This window comes from Nerophis ophidion, linkage group LG01, assembly GCF_033978795.1.
Source record: "Nerophis ophidion isolate RoL-2023_Sa linkage group LG01, RoL_Noph_v1.0, whole genome shotgun sequence".
NCBI lineage: Eukaryota > Metazoa > Chordata > Actinopteri > Syngnathiformes > Syngnathidae > Nerophis > Nerophis ophidion.
Window position 1 is genome coordinate 5,294,627 of NC_084611.1, and position 25,609 is coordinate 5,320,235.

Consider the following 25,609-nt stretch of genomic DNA (forward strand, 5'->3'; position numbering starts at 1 on the left):
ACACACATACTACTCTCAGGAGTTAACCCACATGTACAAACTCTGTTTCCATATGAGTTGTAAAATTGTGTTAGATGTAAATATAAACGGAATACAATGATTTGCAAATTATTTTCAACCCATATTCAGTTGAATATGCTACAAAGACAACATATTTGATGTTCAAACTCATAAACATTTTTTTTTGCCAATAATCATTAACTTTGGAATTTGATGCCAGCAACAGGTGACAAAGAAGTTGGGAAAGGTGTCAATAAATACTGATAAAGTTGAGGAATGCTCATCAAACACTTATTTGGAACATCCCACAGGTGTGCAGGCTAATTGGGAACAGGTGGGTGCCATGGTTGGGTAAAAAAACAGCTTCCGTGTAATGCTCAGTCATTCAGAAACAAGGATTGGGAAACGGTCACCACTTTGTCCACAACTGCGTGAGCAAATAGTCAAACAGTTTAAGAACAACGTTTCTCAAAGTGCAATTGCAAGAAATTTAGGGATTTCAACATCTACGCTCCATAATATCATCAAAATGTTCAGAGAATCTGGAGAAATCACTCCACGTAAGCGGCATGGCCGGAAACCAACATTGAATGACCGTGACCTTCGATACTATAGACGGCACTGTATCAAAAACCGACATAAACCTCGAAAGGATATCACCACATGGGCTCAGACAGACAGACAGACAGATTAGACAGACAGATTAGACAGACAGATTAGACAGACAGATTAGACAGACAGACAGACAGATAGAAGGATAGATGGATAGATGGATAGATGGCTAGATGGATAGATGGATAGATAGATAGATAGTACTTTATTGATTCCTTCAGGAAAATTAAAATTCCAGCAGCAGTGTACAGAGTTGAGATCAATTTAAAAAGTAAAAAGTAAATAATGGGGGTTTAAATGGAAACAGAATAAAAACATATTACAATAAGAATATGAATAAAAAGAAACAATGGGAATACAAATATAGCAGTAAAATAAGTCTTTTAAGTCCGTAAGTGCATCTGTAAGTGCAAGTTAAAGCTCTACTATGCAAAGCGAAAGCCATTTATCAACAACATCTGGAGATGTTGTTGATAAATGGGCCATCTAAGATGGACTGATGCAAAGTGGAAAAGTGTTCTGTGGTCTGACGAGTCCACATTTAAATTGTTTTTGGAAATATTCGACATCAGAGGGGAAGCAAACCGTCCAGACTGTTATCAATGCAAAGTTGAAAAGCCAGCATCTGTGATGGTATGGGGGTGCATTAGTGCCCAAGGCATGGGTAACTTACACATCTGTGAAGGCACCATTAATGCTGAAAGGTACATACAGCTTTTAGAACAACATATGCTGCCATCCAAGCGCTGTCTTTATCATGGACGCCCCTGCTTATTTTAGCGAGACAATGCCAAGCCACATTCAGCACGCGTTACAACAGTGTGGTTTAATAAAAAAAGAATGCAGGTACTTTCCTGGCCCGTCCGCAGTCCAGACCTGTCTCCCATAAAAAATGTGTGGCGCATTATGAAGCGTAAAATACGACAGCGGAGACCCCGGACTGTTGAAGGACTGAAGCTCTACATAAAACAAGAATGGGAAAGAATTCCACTTTCAAAGCTTCAACAATTAGTTTCCTCAGTTCGCAAACAGTTATTGAGTGTTGTTAAAAGAAAAGGTGATGTAACACAGTGGTGAACATGCCCTTTCCCAACTACTTTGGCACGTGTTGCAGCCTTGAAATTCTAATTATTATTTGCAAAAAAAAAACAAAGTTTATGAGTTTGAACATCAAATATCTTGTCTTTGTAGTGCATTCAATTGAATATGGGTTAAAAATGATAAATGGGTTGTACTTGTATAGCGCTTTTCTACCTTCAAGGTACTCAAAGCGCTTTGACACTACTTCCACATTCACACACACATTCACACACTGATGGAGGGAGCTGCCATGCAAGGCGCTAACCAACACCCATCAGGAGCAAGGGTGAAGTGTCTTGCTCAGGACACGACAGACGTGATGAGGTTGGTAATAGATAGGGATTGAACCAGGGACCTTCGGGTTGCGCACGGCCACTCTACCACTGCGCCACACAAATCATTTACAAATCATTGTATTCCGTTTATATTTACATCTAACACAATTTCCCAACTCATATGGAAATGGGGTTTGTAAAAGAGTTACGGACATAATTCACCACACATGTTGCTTGACTTTATTGTTATTATTCCCTGTCCTGTGTGATTGTGCACATGTGCATAAATGTATGCAGTTAAGAGCAGGTCATTCGCCGCCGCCCCTTTAAGTGGCCGTCAGCAGATTCTCCCAAAGGTGGGGATTTGTTGTTCCCGCCATTTTGAGTGTTTAAAGGGGAGCATTATCACAATTTCAAAAGGGTTAAAAACAATAAAAATCAGTTCCCAGTGGCTTGTTGTATTTTTTGAAGTTTTTTTAAAAATTTTACCGGTCTCGGAATATCCCTAAATAAAGCTTTAAAGTGCCTTATTTTCGCTATCTTCGAAACCACTATCCATTTCCCTGTGACGTCACACAGTGCTGCCAATACAAACAACATGGCGGTTACCACAGAAAGATATAGTGACATTAGCTCGGATTCAGACTCGGATTTCAGCGGTTTAAGCGATTCAACAGATTACGCATGTATTGAAACAGATGGTCGGAGTATGGAGGCAGATAGCGAAAACGAAATTGAAGAAGAAACTGAAGCTATTGAGCAAATAGCTATTGACGCTATTCGGCCATAGCGTGGGTGTACCTAATGAAGTGGCCCATAGCATGGCTGCCTTATTAGCATTGCCGGTAAAATCTGCGGACCAAACGATCAGGACTTTCGCATCTTGTGACACTGGAGCAACTTAAATCCGTTGATTGGTAAGTGTTTGTTTCGTATTAAATGTGGGTATCTAGTTTCAAATGAACATACAGCTAGCGTAAATAGCATGTAAGCATCGATTAGCGTCGCATGTTAGCATCGATTAGCTGGCAGTCATACTGCGACCAAATATGTCTGATTAGCACATAAGTCAACAACATCAACAAAACTCACCTTTGTGATTTCGTTGACTATCGTTGCAAATGCATCTGCAGGTTATCCATACATCTCTGTGCCATGTCTGCCTTAGCATCGCCGGTCAAATGTGGAGACACTCTGGCACATTCAATGGGGGTCTGGCGGCAGATTTCTTGCCAGTGGTGCAACTTGAATCCCTCCCTGTTAGTGTTGTTACACCCTCCGACAACACACCGACGAGGCATGATGTCTCCAAGGTTCCAAAAAATAGTCGAAAATAACAGAACTGTTTGTAATGTGAAAATGAAAATGGTGGGTGTGTTACCTCGGTGACGTCCCGTTCTGACGTCACCGCCACCAGAGCAATAAACAGAAAGGCGTTTAATTTGCCAAAATTCACCCATTTAGAGTTCGGAAATCGGTTAAAAAAATACATTGTCTTTTTTTCTGCACCATCAAGGTATATATTGACGCTTACATAGGTTTGCTGATAATGTTCCCCTTTAAGGAGAGCAGCTTTTGTTTTTGTCCGCCGCCCTTACGATGGGCCATTTCGCATCCTAGAGAGCTGGGACAAACATTTTCTCTTAGATATCGGGGGTCGGTCTGAAAAGATCACGGTGGACCGGCTGAAAGCGGCCCACTTGGATCTTAGTCAGCCGGTTACCACAGCTGTACCCCCGCGCCGGGGTCGTCCGCCCGCTTTACCTAGGCCCCATCCTTGCATCCTTCTAAGCCAGGGGTGCCCACACTTTTTCTGCAGGCGAGCTAATTTTCAATTGACCAACTCGAGGGGATCTACCTCATTTATATATATCATTTATATTTATTTATTTATTTATGAAAGAGACATTTTTGTAAACAAGTTAAATGTGTTTAATGATAATACAAGCATGTGTAACACATATAGATGTCTTTCTTTCACAAAGACAAGAATATAAGTTGGTGTATTACCTGATTCTGATGACTTGCATTGATTGGAATCAGACAGTAATGATGATAACGCCCACATTTTCAAATGGAGGAGAAAAAAAGTTGTCCTTTCTGTACAATACCACATGAAAGTGGTTGGTTTTTGGCATCTAATTCATCCAGCTTCCATACACTTTACAAGAAAAACATTGGCGGCAAATTCCGTAGCTTGCTTGATTGACATTCACGGCACCCGAGGGTCTTGTGAGATGACGCTGGCTGCTGCCAGTTCATTATTATGAAAAAATGACAGAGAGGAAGGCGAGAAACACTTTTTATTTCAACAGACTTTTGCGCCGTCCCTTCCGTCAAAACTCTAAAGGCCGACTGCACATTTCCTATCTTCACAATAAAAGCCCTGCTTCATGCTGCCTGCGCTAACAAAATAAGAGTCTCGGAAAGCTGGCGTGCACAAGTAATGTGCACGCCAGCTTTCTGAGGGATTGCTTGTGCACGCCAGTTTTCCGAGACTCTGTATTTAGTTAGCGCAGGCAGCATGAAGCAGGGCTTTTATTGTGAAGATAGGAAACGTGCAGTCGGCCTTTAGAGTTTTGACGGAAGGGACGGCGCGAGAGTCTGTTGAAATAAAAAGTGTTTCTCGCCTTCCTCTCGGTCATATTTTCATAATAATGATCTTGCAGCAGCCAGCGTCATCTCACGAGACCCTCCGGTACCGTGAATGTCATTTAACTGACGTCTTGGTGAAGATTGATGATCACTAATTTTTAGGTCTATTTTTTTTAAAGCCTGGCTGGAGATCGACTGACACACCCCCCGCGGTCGACTGGTAGCTCGCGATTGACGTAATGGGCACCCCTGTTCTAAGCAATCCCTCGGTACCTTGGACTGTGCAGATACCCTTCCGGTTTCCCCTGACTCCCCGGCGTTAGTGCCAGGTCTGGTCGGCCTGTTTGTGCCCTGTCCATTGACCGTTTATTTTTCTTTGTGATGGCGAATTCTGGGGGGACGTGTGTAGCGGTTGAGTTACGGACATAATTCACCACACCTGTTGCTTGACTTTATTGTTATTATTCCCCGTACTGTTCGATTGTGCACATGACAATGTTGTTCCGTTGTGCATACATGTATGCGATTAAGAGCAGGTCATTCGGCGCGGTCCCTTTAAGTGGCCGTCAGCAGATTCTCCCAAAGGTGGGGGTTTGTTGTTCCCGCCATTTTCTCGTTTGTTCTGTGAGAATAAAGGACGCACACGTTTTTGTGTGTCAACGATACGCAAAGTTGTCTTGCTTTCACGCTACAAGCACAACAATATATACTTCAAAGAAGTCTGTAGATAAGAAGTAGAGGACATTTTTTTGATATCAAATGCAAGAAATTTGATCCACTTTCTGTAAAACTGCAATGATCATTGGAATTAATTTGTTTTCCACACAATTTGTGCAATAAATTATGACTTGCATCTAGTGTACAACATTTATTTTAAGCTGTTTTGTTTTTACATTTTTCAGTGACTTTGTAAAATGGCAGTAAAACTCCAATGTCACAGTATCACAATAGACTATCGTATCGTGCCTCAAGTACTGTGATACATAGTTTATCATGAAGTCCTTTCCAATACCTCGTTTAGGGCTGGACAATTATGGCAAAACATAATAACGACAATTATTTTGAGGGATTTTGGAATCACAATAAATAACACCATTATTTATTATTTTGAAAATGTAAAAACAGTACCACCAAAACTAAATTTTAAATATAATCTAAACGATCAACCAGATATACATTAGTAACAAATAAATAACAAGTAAAAAAACAAACAAATTAAAATGATTATAGCATTTTTTTCCCAGCTCTTGATTAGCAGTCTTTTTTCTCTCTTTGTAGCGTTTGATGGACGCTACGTCACTACATGGGGCGAAAAATAGCCAAGCTACAGGAATCACTACGGGTTCAAAAAGGAGCGAGGCTAACGCCACGCTACTGGGAACTGTAGTTAAGCTACATAGCGTCGCTACTTGTTGTGCACTACTGCCCATCACTGATTCTAACTCCTAAATAAACGCTAGCAAAAGTCAGCTAACAATGCAGGTAATGGGGACGCACTCTATTTCGCCTATAAAAAAAACTCTATAAAATATCCAAAGGCTTCCAGCAACTTTTTATATACACACTGTAAGTATATATGTAGTGTAATAACAGGCACATTCATAATAACATGTAATATTTACGTCTTTTCATTATTTTAGGAAAAAACGGTGGCGCATTATTTTCACAGACGCATCACAACGCTCACTATTTCCTTCAACAACACCACCAACTATTAATAATAAAGGCAGACTTCATGAGTGCCAAATTATGATCCAGAACCTTATATTTTTGAGCCTGAAAGTAAGGAGGATGAGCTACAAGTTTTAGAAGCTGAGTGATAAACAGATCAAGCAATTAGCACTATTGCTAAGTGCTAAACAAAAAATACAAAGTATATACCGTCCAATCTCGATTGATATCTGTTCTGAAGGTTTGCATCTTAATATAATTGTTTCTTTAAGTTCTCTGTTTAGGAGATATTTTCTGTTATGGGATTATTATTATTATTATTATTTATTTATATTTACTACTTTTGATGGGAAAGCCGAATGGTCTATATTTAAGTTGTTTACTGTAGCTATGGTTTTGGTTACCACGGTTACGGGCATTTCTGTTTCTGCCAGCTGGTAGAAAAAACTGTTTAAAAGAGTTCCAGCACTAGCAGTGCAGCGCAGCGTCGGTAGTACACGGATGGACACAGTTTACCACGATTGCATATCGGAGAAAGAACCACAGTAAGATTATTATTACATCAGAGTGATAAGTGACCGTTTATCATTTACACTCATTTAGGTTTAGGACGTTTGGGCGCTTCACCTTGCCAGCATACGTGAAGTGCATGCTAACGGCTAATAAGCTAACCGCAGCTAGCACTTGTGTTTGTGTGCTGCACCGTGACTGAAAGGGGAACATTATCACAATTTCAAAAGCGTTAAAAACAATAAAAATCAGTTCCCAGTGGCTTGTTGTATTTTTGGAAGTTTTTTTCAAAATGTTACCGCTCCCCGAATATCCCTAAAAAAAGCTATAAAGTGCTTGATTTTCGCGATTTGCGACGCGACTATCCATTTCCCTGTGACATCACACAGTGCTGCCAATGTAAACAAACAACGGCGAATAGCACAGCAAGATATAGCGACATTAGCTCGGATTCAGACTCGGATTTCAGCGATTTAAGCGATTCAACAGATTACGCATGTATTGAAAATGTATTGAAAATTGTAATTAAGTCTGGTTATTGTATGTCTATTTTGTTATTATATAGTAAATTGTTAAACTGTATAAGCCGTCTCCTCTCACTCTCTTTTAGATTTGATTCTTAAAGGGGAACATTATCAGCAGACCTATGTAAGCGTCAATATATACCTTGATGGTGCAGAAAAAAGACCATATATTTTTTTAACCGATTTCCGAACTCTAAACGGGTGAATTTGGGCGAATTAAACGCCTTTCTGTTTATCGCGCTGGAGGCGATGACGTCAGAATGTGACGTCGCCGAGGTAACACACCCGCCATTTTCATTTTCACATTACAAACACTGGGTCTCAGCTCTGTTATTTTCCGTTTTTTGGGCTATTTTTTGGAACCTTGGAGACATCATGCCTCGTCGGTGTGTTGTCGGAGGGTGTAACAACACTAACAGGGAGGGATTCAAGTTGCACCACTGGCAAGAAATCTGCCGCAAGACCCCCATTGAATGTACCAGAGTGTCTCCACATTTGACCGGCGATGCTAAGGCAGACATGGCACAGAGATGTATGGATAACCTGCAGATGGATTTGCAACGATAAAGTCAACTAAATCACAAAGGTGAGCTTTGTTGATGTTGACTTATGTGCTAATCAGATATATTTGGTCGCGGCGTGACTGCTAGCTAATCGATGCTAACATGCTACGCTAATCGATGCTAACATGTTATTTACCGGCGGTGCTAAAGCAGACATGGCACAGAGATGTATGGATAACCTGTAGATGCATTTGCAACTATATTACGTTTCCTTCCACCCACATTTACTGCAAAAAAAACCACTTACCAATTGACGGATTTAAGTTGTTCCAGTGTCAAAAGATGCGAAAGTCCTGATCGTTTGGTCCGCACATTTTACCGGCGATGCTAACGCAGCTATTCGGCCATGCTATGGCTATGAATAGCGTCAATAGCTTCAGTTTCTTCTTCAATACTTTCATACTCCAACCATCCGTTTCAATACATGCGTTGAATCGCTTAAACTGCTGAAATCCAAGTTCGAATCCGAGCTAATGTCGCTATATCTTGCTGTGGTATTCCCATTGTTTGTTTACATTGGCAGCACTGTGTGACGTCACAGGGAAATGGCTAGTGGTTTCGAAGATAGCGAAAGTAAGGCACTTTAAAGCTTTATTTAGGGATATTCCGAGACCGGTAAAATTTTGAAAAAAACATTAAAAAAATACAACAAGCCACTGGGAACTAATATTTATTGTTTTTAACCCTTTTGAAATTGTGATAATGTTCCCCTTTAAATAAATATTTAATAATTGGAGTCATCCCCCCTAAGGTAAAATATACAGTCCTTTATAGGCTCCCGTACAATATCACTTTTTATTTGAACTAAGGCGGATTGTCCCATGCAGGATAATAGATAGATAGATAGATAGATAGATAGATAGATAGATAGATAGATAGATAGATAGATAGATAGATAGATAGATAGATAGATAGATAGATAGATGGATAGATGGATAGTACTTTATTGATTCCTTCAGGAGAGTTCTTTCAGGAAAATTCAAATTCCAGCAGCAGTGTACAGAGTTGAGATCAATTTTTAAAAAGTAAATAATGGGGGTTTAAATGGGAACAAAATTGAGAAATATTACAATAAGAATAAAAAATAAAAAGCAACAATGGTAATAAAAACACAACAGTAAAATAAGAATATAACAAGAGAAAGTAGGCAGTAGTGACCATGTCGAGAAAACGCACTGCACTGTTATCGTTTTGCATCCCCTGTCATCCTAGTACCCCCCACCCCCGCCCCAGAGAGGAGTTGTACAGTCTAATGGCGTGTGGGACAAAGTAGTTTTTGAGTCTATTAGGATGAAGCAGTCTAGAACTGAACAGGCTCCTCTGGCTACTGATAACACTATGCAGAGGGTGACTGGCATCATCCAGGATGCTCACTAGTTTGTCAACAGTCCTCTTCTCTGCCACCCTCACCAGTTAGCCCAGTTTCATTCCAATTGTAGAACCGGCCCGCCTGATCAGTTTCTCAAGTCTGGAGCTGTACATAATAATAATAATAATGTCTAATAACGAGTACAGTTGTATCCCTACTATTTACTAGCACAGTATCTTGTAACAGACATTTCCGTCATGTTTGATATATGCTCACAGCTGACAACTGTCATTTTCTTCACATCTATAATTGTGTTTACTAGAGGTGTAACGGTACAGGTAACCCACGCTTAGGTCCGTACCTGGTTTTAGGACCACAGTTTTGCTTCTTTTCTGTACATTTTGTGGAGGTAAAGAGAACAACATTTTTCCCTTTGTTTTGCTTGTCATCACAAACATTCTGCAGGAGACAAAGTATCAGTGGTGTACTGAATACTATAACATTTCTATTTCAAGTTTACAATTACTAAGCAATATTTTAAAAGTTTAATGAGTATTTCAGGGACAAAATGGTTTTATCCACAAACTCAAAAATTAAAAAAAAAATTTAAAAAAGGATCTGCAGAATTTTTTAGTCAATGTTGTATCAGAGGATGATAAACTTTGCAAACACAAACAAAAAGTCTGATTGAAAAATATTAAAACACAGGATCACGGTCAATAAAGGCGGATTCACGCAGGATTATAGCAAGTATCGTTGCTTGCCTACTGTTTACTACTGCGGTAACTTCTAACAGTCATTTCCGCCATTTTGGATCGAGGTTCGCTGTTTACATTGTTCAAAAAAAGGCGGCTAATTTTTTATATTTAGGGCTTGGAATTCAAATAGCTTTCACATGAGGGAACGCAACACACTCACCTTCATCTTGGCTTTTCAGATTGTTCTCCGTTGGTGGCGCAGATTCTCTTTCACTTTCTCTTTGACATGACGTCGCCATCTTAGCATAGCAGTAGTCGTCCATCTTCTATCCCGTCTTCAATCTTCACTTCAGCTAACACGCCGTCGCTCCACACTCAAAGTCCGTGTGGTTGGCTTAAGAAAATGTGAATAGTTGAGGTATTTGATGCTATTTTTGAATCTATAAGACCGTAAATGTGAAACTTCTCCAGAAAGCCACGCCGCTTAGTCCGCCATCTTGGACTTTCCGCTTTACCGATGTGTTTGCGCATGCGCCGGAAGTGTGAAACTTCCGGTCGACAACTGCACTTTAAAAAATAAAATATATTTTAAATAACTAGCGGCCTTTTTCATCTTTTCTTACATTTCTGGCTCATAATTGAAGTGCTCCTTATCGCCAAAACATTTTTGATATCAAATTACTTTGGAGATAGAAATTCAACAAAAATGGACAATGTTGTATTCTGTCTTTTAGTGGGTTCAAGCAAACGGCAAGTTGTTTGACAAAGTAAGTCTTGTGAAAGTGTGAAAGTCACACTACCCCAGTATACATTTTCAACATTATAGCATTTCACACTTTTGACGTTTTTCTCCTCTTGACTTTTATCAGTAATATCCTCATTGAAGGATGACTTGCAGAGGTGGGTAGTAACGCGCTACATTTACTCCGTTACATCTACTTGAGTAACTGTTTTAAAGCAATGGTTGGTAACAGCATCTAACAACAAATAATCAACTACTACTCTTTGAAAATAAAGAAAATAAATATATACAAACACCTGCACAGACAGCAGTTTTTTTTTTCTAAATAAAAGCAATGTAATCTTGTTTTAAAACAATGGTTGGCAAAAGTGTTTAACATCATCTTCAACTACTGTTTGAAAGTAAAAAAAATTAAATAAATAAATAAATATATATATATATATATATATATATATATATATATATATATATATATATATATATATATATATATATATATATATATACAAGCACGTGCAGACATTTTCAATGGCTGTTGTTCAAACCAGAAAAAGGGCATACAACGAAGAAAAAAAATCATACGTTTTAAATACTACAAGAAACACAGAAATATTTTTCAACCCACTTAGTTGTTTTAGTTAAACACCCTTAGAACAGGGGTGTCCGAACCTTTTCCACAGAGGGCCGCACATGGAAAAATGTAAGAATGCAGGGGCCATTTTGATATTTTTCATTTTCAAACAATTACAAAATAAATGGATTTTTTTTTTTTAATCCTTAGAGCTCCTGGAGAGTATAGAGGGTCTCAGTCACTAAAATGTTAAAAAAATATATATATTTTTTATTTTTTATTTAATGCTTGCAGTATCAATCAATCAATCAATGTTTACTTATATAGCCCTAAATCACTAGTGTCTCAAAGGGCTGCACAAACCACTACGACATCCTCGGTAGGCCCACATAAGGGCAAGGAAAACTCACACCCAGTGGGACGTCGGTGACAATAATGACTATGAGAACCTTGGAGAGGAGGAAAGCAATGGATGTCGAGCGGATCTAACATGATACTGTGAAAGTTCAATCCACAATGGATACAATACAGTCGCGAGAGTCCAGTCCAAAGAGGATCCAAGACACAGCAGCGAGAGTCCCGTTCACAGCGGAGCCAGCAGGAAACCATCCCAAGCGTAGGCGGACCAGCAGCGCAGAGATGTCCCCAGCCGATACACAGGCGAGCAGTATATGGCCACCGGATCGGACCGGACCCCCTCCACACGGGAGAGTGGGACATAGAAGAAAAAGAAAAGAAATGGCAGATCAACTGGTCTAAAAAGGGAATCTATTTAAAGGCTAGAGTATACAAATGAGTTTTAAGGTGAGACTTAAATGCTTCTACTGAGGTAGCATCTCGAACTGTTACCGGGAGGGTATTCCAGAGTACTGGAGCCCGAATGGAAAACGCTCTATAGCCCGCAGACTTTTTTTGGGCTTTGGGAATCACTAATAAGCCGGAGTCCTTTGAACGCAGATTTCTTGCCGGGACATATGGTACAATACAATCGGCAAGATAAGATGGAGCTAGACCGTGTAGTATTTTATACGTAAGTAGTAAAACCTTAAAGTCACATCTTAAGTGCACAGGAAGCCAGTGCAGGTGAGCCAGTATAGGTATATATGTATGTATATATGTATATAAAGGTATATACAGTATAGGTATATATGTATGTATATATGTATATAAAGGTATATACAGTATAGGTATATATGTATGTATATATGTATATAAAGGTATATACAGTACAGGCGTAATGTGATCAAACTTTCTTGTTCTTGTCAAAAGTCTAGCAGCCGCATTTTGTACCAACTGTAATCTTTTAATGCTAGACATGGGGAGACCCGAAAATAATACGTTACAGTAGTCGAGGCGAGACGTAACAAACGCATGGATAATGATCTCAGCGTCTTTAGTGGACAGAATGGAGCGAATTTTAGCGATATTACGGAGATGAAAGAAGGCCGTTTTAGTAACGCTTTTAATGTGTGCCTCAAAGGAGAGAGTTGGGTGGAAGATAATACCCAGATTCTTTACCGTGTCGCCTTGTTTAATTTTTTGGTTGTCAAATGTTAGAGTTGTATTATTAAATAGAGGTCGGTGTCTAGCAGGACCGATAATCAGCATCTCCGTTTTTTTGGCGTTGAGTTGCAAAAAGTTAGCGGACATCCATTGTTTAATTTCATTAAGACACGCCTCCAGCTGACTACAATAAAATGAAAAGTTCTCCTTTCATAAACCAGCTTTTTTCTCTCTCTCTCATTTCATTTACTTTATTTATATTTATTCCGTGTGTGTTTACTATCTGCCTATGTTGAGAAGAAAGTGATGTACTAATTATTTTCTATTTGTGACTGTACCTCTTTAGCTTACCAGTATGTAGGACTGGGGGGTTGGGGTGGGGGGGGGGGGGTTATGTGTGTATGGGGTATGTGTTGGGTTGCTGTTCTTGGAAGTGGGTGGGAAAAAAAAAGGGGAAATTGTGTTTACTGTTTTATTGTACATTGAAATACCTGTCGGGCTTCACGGTGGGAGAGGGGTTAGTGTGGAGTTGGCATGTTCTCCCCGTGAATGCGTGGGTTCCCTCCGGGTACTCCGGCTTCCTCCCACTTCCAAAGACATGCACCTGGGGATAGGCCCCTCCCACCTCCAAAGACATGCACCTGGGGATAGGCCCCTCCCACCTCCAAAGACATGCACCTGGGGATAGGTTGATTGGCAACACTAAATGGTCCCTAGTGTGTGAATGTGAGTGTGAATGTTGTCTGTCTATCTGTGTTGGCCCTGCGATGAGTTGGCGACTTGTCCAGGGTGTACCCCGACTTCCGCCCGATTGTAGCTGAGATAGGAGCCAGCGCCCCCCGCGACCCCAAAAGGGAATAAGCGGTAGAAATGGATGAATGGATGGTAATACCTGTCAAATTCAATAAAAACATTTATATATATTAAAAAAAAAGGTAGGCTTAAATAGTGTCTCTTTATTACCAACCGGTGAGTGTCCCATACAACAGAGGCAGGTGAAAATAAGTAACCATGGTGACTAAACAATCTCAAAAGTGCACACCAACAGGTAAGTAGGTAGGTAGGTAGGTCTTTATTGTCATTGCAACAAGTACAACAACACTTTTGTTTACAGCACAAACCTGTTCAAGATTAGACAAACAAAGAGTGTACAGGGATTTAGAAACAATCAGAAAACACGATCCAAACACGGCTCATGACAGTGATCCATTGTGGGAACAGTTACCCAGCATCACTTATGCGTCAACGTCAGTTTTGATGCATCTCAACTTTGCCTTGAAAAAAGGCGTAGTGAGGCCCCAGGTCCCTGGACTGAAGAAGGAGTAACCAAGCACTTGAAGCATCATCTATCTTACTGTTCAGGAAGGTTTCAGATAGAGAGGAGACATGGGGTCATGAGTGGATAAGATTATGCTCCAAATAATCCAAAATATTAGTGAAAGAAGCAGTGAGGAGGTCCTGGGTAGGGTGGATGTCGCCACATATGAGCAACATACCACAAACTAAACAGCTAATTGCTTATTTTCCCTTGTGTGTTCTCATGTGTTTTACTGCGTCTGCTTTATGTGTGAACCTTTTACAGCACACTGAACAACTAAATGATTTTTCTCCAGCGTGTGTTCTCATGTGTCGACACAAAGAGTTGTTATGATGAAAGCTTTTGCCACAAACTGAACAGTTAAATGTTTTTTCACCTGTGTGTGTTCTCATGTGTTCAGTCAAAATGCTATTTCGAGCGAAGCTTCTGCCACAAGCTGAACAATTGAATGTTTTTTTTCCGGTGTGTGTTCTCATGTGTTGGATCAAATAGCTCTTTTGAGAAAAGCGTTTGCCACAAACTGAACAATTAAATGTATTTCCTCCCGTGTGTGTTCTCGTGTGTTCGGTCAAAGAGCTATTTTGAGAAAAGCTTTTGCCACAAACTGAACAATTAAATGGTTTTTCACCCGTGTGTGTTCTCATGTGTCGATACAAAGAGTTGTTATGATGAAAGCTTTTGCCACAAACTGAACAAATAAACGGTTTTTCACCTGTGTGTGTTCTCATGTGTTCAGTCAAAATGCTATTTCGAGAAAAGCTTCTGCCACAAACGGAACACTTAAATGTTTTTTCCCCTGTGTGTGTTCTCATGTGTTGAATCAAATAGCTATTTTGACAAAAGCTGTTGCCACAAACTGAACATTTGAAGGGTTTTTCACCCGTGTGTGTTCTCATGTGTTCAGTCAAATGGCTTTTTTGAGAAAAGCTTTTGCCACAAACTGAACAATTAAATGGTTTTTCACCTGTGTGTGTTCTCATGTGTCGCGTCAAATGGCTATTTTGAGAAAAGTTATTGCCACAAACTGAACACTTAAATGTTCTTTCTCCTGTGTGTGTTCTCATGTGTACAATCAAATTGCTACTTAGAGAAAAGCTTTTGCCACAAACCGAACATTTAAATGTTTTTTTACCTGTGTGTGTTCTCATGTGTCCAGTAAATTGGCTCTTTGTAGTAAAACTTTCAGCACAAACTGAGCAGCTCAAACATGTTTCCCCTCTCTTCTTTGTAGAGCATTCAGAGTGTTTGTTGTCAGTGTGAGTCCTCATATCACCTTCACAGTCTGTATCGCTGCTCAAAGTTACTTCAACCTCGTCTTCAGCCTCACTATCTGATAGTGGAGCTAAGAGGTTGTCTACTTGTGGTTTCTCTTCATCATCTTCAGTCTTCACAGAGACAATAGTCAGTGGAAACTTGGTGTAATCAGCTTCCTCTCGTCCTAGAAGACACTCTCCCTCCTGAGTGATGCAGAGTTCCTCCTCTTCCTTTTTAATGCAGGGTGGTTGTGGAGTCTCCTGCTTCAAAGTGGAGCTCCCCCCTGACTGAGGGGAAACTTCTTCTGGATTACCCATCAGCTGCTGGACGTCTGCAAGACACAAACAACAAAAACACACTTTCTTCTATGTACTGTATGTGTGTGTAGTAGTGTTGTACAGTATACTGCTACTAATAAAGTATTGTGGTACTAATCAATGAAATTGGTACTATAACACTTTTGAAAAGTACGTTCACCGTTCTTTCATCTGAATGCCGCTGTGCGGCGGTGACTAGAGAGCCGAGGCGCATGATGTTGAGTGTGTCAAAACGCACACACAAAGTGCATACAAGCAATAACATCGTGGAGAGGAAGAAAGGCAACAAAGGACAATTCTACTGGTTAAAAAAGAGGGTGTGTGAAGTGTAAATAGTGACAGATTGTAGAAAGTCATGATCCGGGTTCTGTAAGCTTTGGACTCTTTTAGTCCCTGTTTGACACCTGGGTTTGTTTTACAAACCCCATTTCCATATGAGTTGGGAAATTGTGTTAGATGTAAATATAAACGGAATACAATGATTTGCAAATCCTTTTCAACCCATATTCAGTTGAATATGCTACAAAGACAACATATTTGATGTTCAAACTGATAAAAAAAAATGTTTTTTGCAAATAATCATTAACTTTAGAATTTGATGCCAGTAACACGTGACAAAGAAGTTGGGAAAGGTGGCAATAAATACTGATAAAGTTGAGGAATGCTCATCAAACACTTATTTGGAACATCCCACAGGTGTGCAGGCTAATTGGGAACAGGTGGGTGCCATGATTGGGTATAAAAGCAGCGTCCGTTAAATGCTCAGTCATTCAGAAACAAGGATTGGGAAACGGTCACCACTTTGTGAACAAATGCGTGAGCAAATCGTCAAACAGTTTAAGAGCAACATTTCTAAACAAGCTATTGCAAGGAATTTAGGAATTTCACCATCTGCTGTCCATAATACCATCAAAAGGTTCGGAGAATCTGGAGAAATCACTGCACGTAAGCGATCATATAACAGACCTTCGTTCCCCCGGGCAGTACTCCATCAAAAAGCGACATCAGTGTGTAAAGGATATCGCCACACGGGCTCAGGAACACTTCAGAAAACCACTGTCAGTAACTACAGTTGGTCGCTACATCTGTAAGTGCAAGTTAAAACTCTACTATGCAAAGCCAAAGCCATTTATCAACGACACCCAGAAACGCCGCCGGCTTCGCTGGGCGCGGTCTTAGCTAAGATGGACTGATGCAAAGTGGAAAAGTGTTCCGTGGTCTGACGAGTCCACATTTCAAACTGTTTTTTGGAAACGGCGAACGTCGTGTCCTCCAGAAGAAAGAGGAAAATAACCATTTGGATTGTTATAGGTGCAAAGTTGAAAAGCCAGCATGTGTGATGGAAAAGCCAGCATGTGTGATGGTATGGGGGTGTATTAGTGCCCAAGGCATGGGTAACTTGCACATCTGTGAAGGCACCATTAATGCTGAAAGGTACATACAGGTTTTGGAGAAACATATGCTGCCATCCAAGCAACGTTATCATGGACGCCCCTGCTTATTTCAGCAAGACAATACCAAGTCACTTGTTACAACAGCGTGGCTTTATAGTAAAAGAGTGCGGGTACTAGACTGGCCTTTCTGTAGTCCAGACCTGTCTCCCATGGAAAATGTGTGCCGCATTATGAAGCGTAAAATACGACAGCGGAGACCCCGGACTGTTGAACAAATTAAGCTGTGCATAAAACAAGGATAGGAAAGGATTCCACCTGAAAAGCTTGAAAAATGTGTCTCCTCAGTTCCCAAACGTTTATTGAGTGTTGTTAAAAGAAAAGGTGATGTAACACAGTGGCGAACATGCCCTTTCCCAACTACTTTGGCACGTGTTGCAGCCATGAAATTCTAAGTTAATTATTATTTGCAAAAAAATAAAAAAAAAGTTTGAGTTTGAACATCAAATATCTTATCTTTGTAGCATATTCAACTGAATATGGGTTGAAAAGGATTTGCAAATCATTGCATTCCGTTTATATTTACATCTAACACAATTTCCCAACTCATATAGAAACGGGGTTTGTATTAATGGGGCGGCGTGGCGTTTCCAGTGAGGGTTGGACTCCACCAAGGCTGTCCTTTGTCACCCATTCTGTTCAGAACTTTTATGGACAGAATTTCTAGGCTCAGTCAGGGCGTTGAGGGGATCCGGTTTGGTGGCTGCAGGATTAGGTCTCTGCTTTTTCCAGATGATGTGGTCCTGATGGCTTCTCTCGGCCAGGATCTTCAGCTCTCACTGGATCGGTTCGCAGCCGAGTGTGAAGCGACTGGGATGAGAATCAGCACCTCCAAGTCCGAGTCCATGGTTCTCATCCGGAAGAGGGTGGAGTGCCATCTCCGGGTTGGGGAGGAGACCCTGCCCCAAGTGGAGGAGTTCAAGTACCTAGGAGTCTTGTTCACGAGTGGGGGAAGAGTGGATCGTGAGATCGACAGGCGGATCGGTGCGGCGTCTTCAGTAATGCGGACGTGTTGAAGAAGGAGCTGAGCCGGAAGGCAAAGTTCTCCATTTACCGGTCTTCTACGTTGCCATCCTCACCTATGGTCATGATTCTGGGTTAGGACCAAAAGGACAAGATCACGGGTAGAAGTGGTCAAAATGAGTTTCCTCCACCGGGTGGCGGGTCTCTCCCTTAGAGATAGGGTGAGGAGCTCTGTCATCCGGGAAGAGCTCAAAGTAAAGCCACTTGGAGATGAGCTGGTTCGGGCATCTGGTCAGGATGCCACCCAAATGCCTCCTTGGGAAGGTGTTTGGGGCACGTCTGACCGGTAGGAGGCCACGGGGAAGACCCAGGACATGTTGGGAAGACTATGTCTCCCGGCTGGCCTGGGAACGCCTCGGGATTCCCCGGGAGGAGCTGGACAAAGTGGCTGGGGAGAGGGAAGTCTGGGCTTCTCTGCTTAGGCTGCTGTCCCCGTGACCTGACCTCGAATAAGCAGAAGATGATCAATAAATGGGACGACGTAGCTCGGTTGATAGAGCGGCCGTGCCAGCAACTTGAGGGTTCCCGGTTCGATCCCCAGCTTCCGCCATCCGAGTCCCGTGGGTTGTGTCCCTGAGCAAGACCTTGGTCCTGATGGGTCATGGTTAGGGCCTAGCATGGCAGCTCCAGCCATCAGTGTGTGAATGTGTGTGTGAATGTGGAAATAGTGTCAAAGCACTTTGAGTACCTTGAAGGTAGAAAAGCACTATACAAGTAGAAGCCATTTAATATACACATATTATATTTATATATAATGGCCGGCGACAGATGAAGTCAACAAAAATAGTACTTCATCAATTAGTTGGGGTTTAAAACTACAGGATGTATTAAGTGTTTACTTTCTACAATATTCTAACAAGGCGCATAACAAGAATGCAAATGATTTACATTTTCTTTGGTAACTTTCAACTTCCCAATGATGAAAAGTTGCCAGTAATGAAATGATTCTTGTTGTTTATGAGCTGCAGTCCTCTGCAGGTTGATGTAGACATGTGGTCCAGTCTTCTCTTCACACACTGCACATCTCTTACTCTTCTTTCACTTCATTATTTTCTTCACACAAGCGCTTCTTTTGCTCTTCCACTTTCTTCATTTGACTTTTGCATTCTTCCGCCCAAATGCAGCTGAGATAGACTCCAGCAACCCCTGCGACACCGAAAGGGACAAGCGGTGGGAAATGGATGGATGCCGTCTTCAAGCTAACAATCATGGCGGCTCTTTGTTTACATTGTTGAAAAGTCGGCTCATTTCTATTTTAAAGACTTGAAATTCAAAGAGCTTTCAAATGACAAAACGTCAAGTCACTCACCTTCATCTTCCGTCTTTATCTCCGTCGGTGATTTGCTGGAATGTTCTCTTTGACATGACGTCGCCATCTTAGCATAGCAGTAGTCGTCCATCTTCTATCACGTCTTCAATCTTCACTTCAGATATCGCTCCAAACTCAATGCACGTTTCGTGGCTTTGGGAAACACGACTTGAGATAAGTGTTGCTATACTTACTGTGAATTATAAGACTTTAGGATCGCAAATTCGAAGAATGTCCGAACAACCATAGCATGCGGTCCTCGTCTTCGTGTTTAGCTTCATGTACATTTGCGCATGCGCAGGAAGTTCCCAACTTTCGTTTCCTACTACAAAGCAGTTTTTTTTTTTTTTTCAAATAAAGGCAATTTAATCTCTTATTAAAACAATGGTTAGCAAAAGTATCTGACATCAAATAATCTGCAACTACTGTTAGAAAAAAATATATATACATATATATACATATATATTGTAGCGGCTGGCTACGGGGTGTTAGCCAATGACTTTCGCTAGGGGGCGTGACTTCCGGGAAGAGATAGGGAAGTGACGTTATCGATAGGGAGGGAGTGTTCGAGTTGCCCGGGAAGAGCGTTGGAGAGACACATGAAAGCTGTTGTATTGTTGTTTTGCATCTTTTTGCAATAAAGATAAGATAAAACGGATAAGTTGTAGGAGCCTGCATTCCCGGGATTATTACAATATATATATATATATATATATATATATATATATATATATATATACACACACACACACACATTGATGGCTGTTGTTCAAACCAGAAAAAGGGCAAACATGGAAGGAAAAAAAAAATCATGCATTTCAAATACAAGAAACACAGAAATATTTTTCAACCCACTTAGTTGTTTTAGTTAAAAACAACCATAGCATGCGGTCCTCGTCTTTTTGTTTCGCTTCCTGTACATTTGCGCATGCGCAGGAAGTTCCCAACTTCCGTTTCCTACTCCAAATCAGTTTTTTTTTCCCCCCAAAAAAGGCAATTTAATTATGTTTTTAAAACAATGGTTAACAAAAGTATCTCAAATTAAATAATCTACAACATCCATCCATCTGTCTCCTACCGCTTATTCCCTTTTGGGGTCGCTGGCGCCTATCTCATCTACAATCGGGCGGAAGGCGGGGTACACCCTGGACAAGTCGCCACCTCATCGCAGGGCCAACACAGATAGACAGACAACATTCACACACTAGGGACCATTTAGTGTTGCCAATCAACCTATCCCCAGGTGCATGTCTTTGGAGGTGGGAGGGGCCTATCCCCAGGTGCATGTCTTTGGAAGTGGGAGGAAGCCGGAGTACCCGGAGGGAACCCACGCAGTCATGGGGAGAACATGCAAACTCCACACAGAAACGATCCCGAGCCTGGATTTGAACCCAGGACTGCAGGAACTTTGCATTGTGACGCAGACGCACTAACCCCTCTGCCACCGTGAAGCCCTAATCTACAACAACTCTTTGATGATAAAAAAACATATATACACACAAGCACGTGCACAGACTTTTTCGATGGCTGTTGTTCAAACCAGAAAAAAGGCAAACATGAAAGAAAAAAATCTTACATTTTAAACACTACAAGAAACACACACATTTTTTAACCTACTTAGTTGTTTTAGTTAAATACATTTAGAAAGTCAAATCATTATTCTGAATAAAGAAGAAAAGCACTAAGAGTGTAGATCTCCACCAGGACCAATCCTATTGTTCACCTGCTACTACAATTGTGTGCCATTGTGGAAAATGTATTCCCACGTGGGCGGGACGGGTAAAATCAATCAATCAATCAATCAATGTTTATTTATATAGCCCCAAATCACAAACGTCTCAAAGGACTGCACAAATCATTACGACTACGACATCCTCGGAAGAACCCACAAAAGGGCAAGGAAAACTCACACCCAGTGGGCAGGGAGAATTCACATCCAGTGGGACGCCAGTGACAATGCTGACTATGAGAAACCTTGGAGAGGACCTCAGATGTGGGCAACACCCCCTCTCTAGGGGACCGAAAGCAATGGATGTCGAGCGGGTCTAACATGATACTGTGAAAGTTCAATCCATAGTGGCTCCAACGCAGCCGCGAGAGTTCAGTTCAAGCGGATCCAAGACAGCAGCGAGAGTCCCGTCCACAGGAAACCATCTCAAGCGGATCAGCAGCGTAGAGATGTCCCCAACCGATACAGGCGAGCGGTCCATCCTGGGTCCCGACGAGCGGTCCATCCTGGGTCTCGACTCTGGACAGCCGGTACTTCATCCATGGTCATCGGACCGGACCCCCTCTACAAGGGAGGGGGGGGGACATAGGAGAAAGAAAAGAAGCGGCAGATCAACTGGTCTAAAAAGGTGGTCTATTTAAAGGCTAGAGTATACAGATGAGTTTTTAGGTGAGACTTAAATGCTTCTACTGAGGTAGCATCTCGAACTGTTACCGGGAGGGCTTTCCAGAGTACTGGAGCCCGAACGGAAAACGCTCTATAGCCCGCATGATAACTTAAAAATAGGACTACAAATACTTCAGATTGTTTTTTTTATTTTACTTTGGCCAAAAAAATAACATGCACATTCTGAAAATGTACATATCACAAATAATCATCTTGACAAAACACTTCAAGTTGTTAAAAATTCTCAGGGAAAAAAATGGTGCATTTTCAACAACACCTTGAAGAACTCAATGTTGTGACGCTTAGCTGGCGTTGTGGTGCGGGTTTGTTCTCTCGGTGATGCAGTCAGGATGGACACAGCGTGAAGGTTAATTATTAAATGAAAATCAGTATGGATTTCGATCAAACAGGTCTACGAGCTTGGCCATCATGAACATTATTCAATCAATCAATCAATGTTTACTTATATAGCCCTAAATCACTAGTGTCTCAAAGGGCTGCACAAACCACTACGACATCCTCGGTAGGCCCACATAAGGGCAAGGAAAACTCACACCCAGTGGGACGTCGGTGACAATGATGACTATGAGAACCTTGGAGAGGAGGAAAGCAATGGATGTCGAGCGGGTCTAACATGATACTGTGAAAGTTCAATCCATAATGGATCCAACACAGTCACGAGAGTCCAGTCCAAAGCGGATCCAACACAGCAGCGAGAGTCCCGTTCACAGCGGAGCCAGCAGGAAACCATCCCAAGCGGAGGCGGATCAGCAGCGCAGAGATGTCCCCAGCCGATACACAGGCAAGCAGTACATGGCCACCGGATCGGACCGGACTCCCTCCACAAAGGAGAGTGGGACATAGAAGAAAAAGAAAAGAAACGGCAGATCAACTGGTCTAAAAAGGGAGTCTATTTAAAGGCTAGAGTATACAAATGAGTTTTAAGGTGAGACTTAAATGCTTCTACTGAGGTGGCATCTCGAACTGTTACCGGGAGGGCATTCCAGAGTATTGAAGAGATTACAACTGCAGTTGATCAAAATAAATACACAATAGGAGTGTTCATTGATTTAAAGAAGGCATTTGACACTGTAGATCATCAAATTCTCATTTCTAAATTATATACTTATGGAGTCAGAGGAGTTGCACTGGACTGGTTAACCAGTTATTTACATCAACGACAGCAATATGTTGAGATCGATGATCATAGGTCAGAATGTATGAATATTGAATGTGGAATTCCACAAGGTTCGATTTTAGGACCCAAACTTTTTACTTTATATATAAATGATATTTGTGAGGTTTCGAAAATTTTACAGTGCGTATTATTCGCAGACGATACAAATTTATACTGTTCAGGAGATGACTTGAACATTTTAGCCAATAATATTGAAGAGGAAATGGTTAAACTAAAATTGTGGTTTGATATAAATAAATTATCTTTAAATTTGGAAAAGACTAAGTATATGGTATTCGGTAATAAAAGAAAGATAGAAGTTAGTTTATCCATAAACAATGTGAAAATTGAGGTGTCTGAAATCAGATTTCTTGGGGTCATCTTAGATGAAAAGTTGACATGGAAAGCTCATATAATGCATGTGAAAAAGAAGGTATCTAAAAGCTTATTTATTTTGAACAAGGTTAAATATAGTTTTCCATACAACACAATGAGAATGTTATATTGCTCAATTATTCTACCTTATTTCAATTATTGTGCAGAAATATGGGGAAATACATATCATAGCAACATAATGCCTTCATTTCTTTCACAGAAAAGAGCAATTCGAATCATTTTTAAAGTAGGATATAGAGACCACACAAATCCACTCTTCATTAGGTCAGGATCACTAAAACTAAAAGACATTGTAGAATTGAATACACTATTAATGAAGTTCAAAGCGAGAAATAAAGTTCAATACACAAGTTATTTGTGTTCATATCTGAAGATGAGAACCACAGAAGGCCGTACGACTTTAAACATCCAAGAGCGGCAACAAATTTGAAACAAATGTGCTTGTCTGTTGTTGGTGTGAAAGCATGGAATTCTCTAAACAAAGACTTAAAAAGCTGTAAGAATATCTTTGTATTTAAAAAGAGTTATAAAAAGAGAAAACTGGAATTATATCAAACTGAGTTTTGATTTAGATTGGACGTCCATCCATCTGTGTTGGCCCTGCGATGAGGTGGCGACTTGTCCAGGGTGTACCCCGCCTTCCGCCCGATTGTAGCTGAGATAGGCGCCAGCGCCCCCCGCGACCCCGAAAGGGAATAAGCGGTAGTAAATGGACGTGTCATTGTGAAAATGCTTAAAGGAAAATGGAAAAGTATGTTGGAGTTTGGGTGTTGGTGGAGGGAACAGTTATAAAGTCATCTAAAATACTGTAATTTGTGTTAAAAAAAAAAGGGGCGGATAAATATAAGAATATAATTCTTCCATCTGCTCCTTTCTGATCATGGAAATGTATAAGAAAAAAAACAAAAAAAACAATGACAGTGTCAATTGTACGTGGCTTGTAAATATGCATTTTCATGAAAGGAATACAAATAAATGATGATGATGATGATGAAGGTCAGAAATTAAGATTTTATTATACACTACAAAAATAGACTTGGAACAGAAAACACTTGCACAAAAGCACTAGAAACAAAACTCCTAGCCATTAAGGACAACACCTCCCACCCACTACACTCGGACCTTGCAGAGAGAACGAGGATGTTCAGTGGAAGGCTCAGACTCCCAAAATGTAACACGGAACGACACAGGAGGTCCTTTATACCGACAGCCATCAGACTGTATAATGCACATGTTCCTTGACTGCACTTAAATGTAGAATATATTTATATTATTCATATATTATATATACAGTATATATAATATATGTCATAAATCATTTATTATTATTATTGTTTATTGTGAGCGAACTCTGGTGCTGAATTTCCCCCAGGGATCAATAAAGTACTTTCTATTCTATTATATTATAGTCTATTTTAAAACAAACAGAACTAGCATGGGAGCAAGAAGGAACTACAGGTGCTAGCATGTAAGCTAGGGAAACAAACAAAGGAATAGCGTGGAAGCTAACGCATACAAAAAGTCTTTACCACAATCGGGGATAGCGACGTCACCTGTTGCATCGGACAGCAAACTAGACTGCGAGACCGGATAAACAAAAAAGGCAGTCTTAAAGGGGAACATTATCACAATTTCAAAAGGGTTAAAAACAATAAAAATCAGTTCCCAGTGGCTTGTTGTATTTTTTGAAATTTTTTTCAAAATTTTACCGGTCTCGGAATATCCCTAAATAAAGCTTTAAAGTGCCTTATTTTCGGCTCTCTGCGAAGACACTGGCCATTTCCCTGTGACGTCACACAGTGCTGCCAATGTAAACAAACAATGGGAATACCACAGCAAGATATAGCGACATTAGCTCGGATTCAAACTCGGATTTCAGCGACTTAAACGATTCAACAGATTACGCATGTATTGAAACAGATGGTTGGAGTATGGAAATATTGAAGAAGAAACTGAAGCTATTGAGCGAATAGCTATTGACGCTATTCATAGCCATAGCATGGCCGAATAGCTGCGTTAGCATCGCCGGTAAAATGTGCGGACCAAACGATCAGGACTTTCGCATCTTTTGACACGGGAGCAACTTAATTCCGTCAATTGGTAAGTGTTTGTTTCGCATTAAATGTGGGTGGAAGGAAACGTAATATAGTTGCAAATGCATCTACAGGTTATCCATACATCTCTGTGCCATGTCTGCTTTAGCACCGCCGGTAAATAGCATGTTAGCATCGATTAGCGCAGCATGTTAGCATCGATTAGCTGGCAGTCAACATCAACAAAACTCACCTTTGTGATTTCGTTGACTATCGTTGCAAA

At 40.8% G+C, this 25,609-nt stretch overlaps 1 protein-coding gene across 3 annotated transcripts in view; it reads right to left on the reverse strand.

Annotated features, from left to right (window-relative positions):
- Positions 1-25,609, reverse strand: part of LOC133552709 (zinc finger protein OZF-like) — a 31,642-nt gene that overhangs the window by 3,332 nt on the left and 2,701 nt on the right. The window contains exon 1 of one of the 3 annotated variants that reach the window (XM_061900316.1): positions 14,290-16,058. In XM_061900316.1, the coding sequence (XP_061756300.1) occupies positions 14,290-15,542 (1,253 nt within the window). In that variant the 5' untranslated portion in view covers positions 15,543-16,058. Of the gene's footprint in view, positions 1-10,057; positions 10,361-13,706; positions 16,059-25,609 lie in introns of those variants that run through there. The other 2 variants (XM_061900153.1, XM_061900234.1) reach the window with 2 other exon arrangements.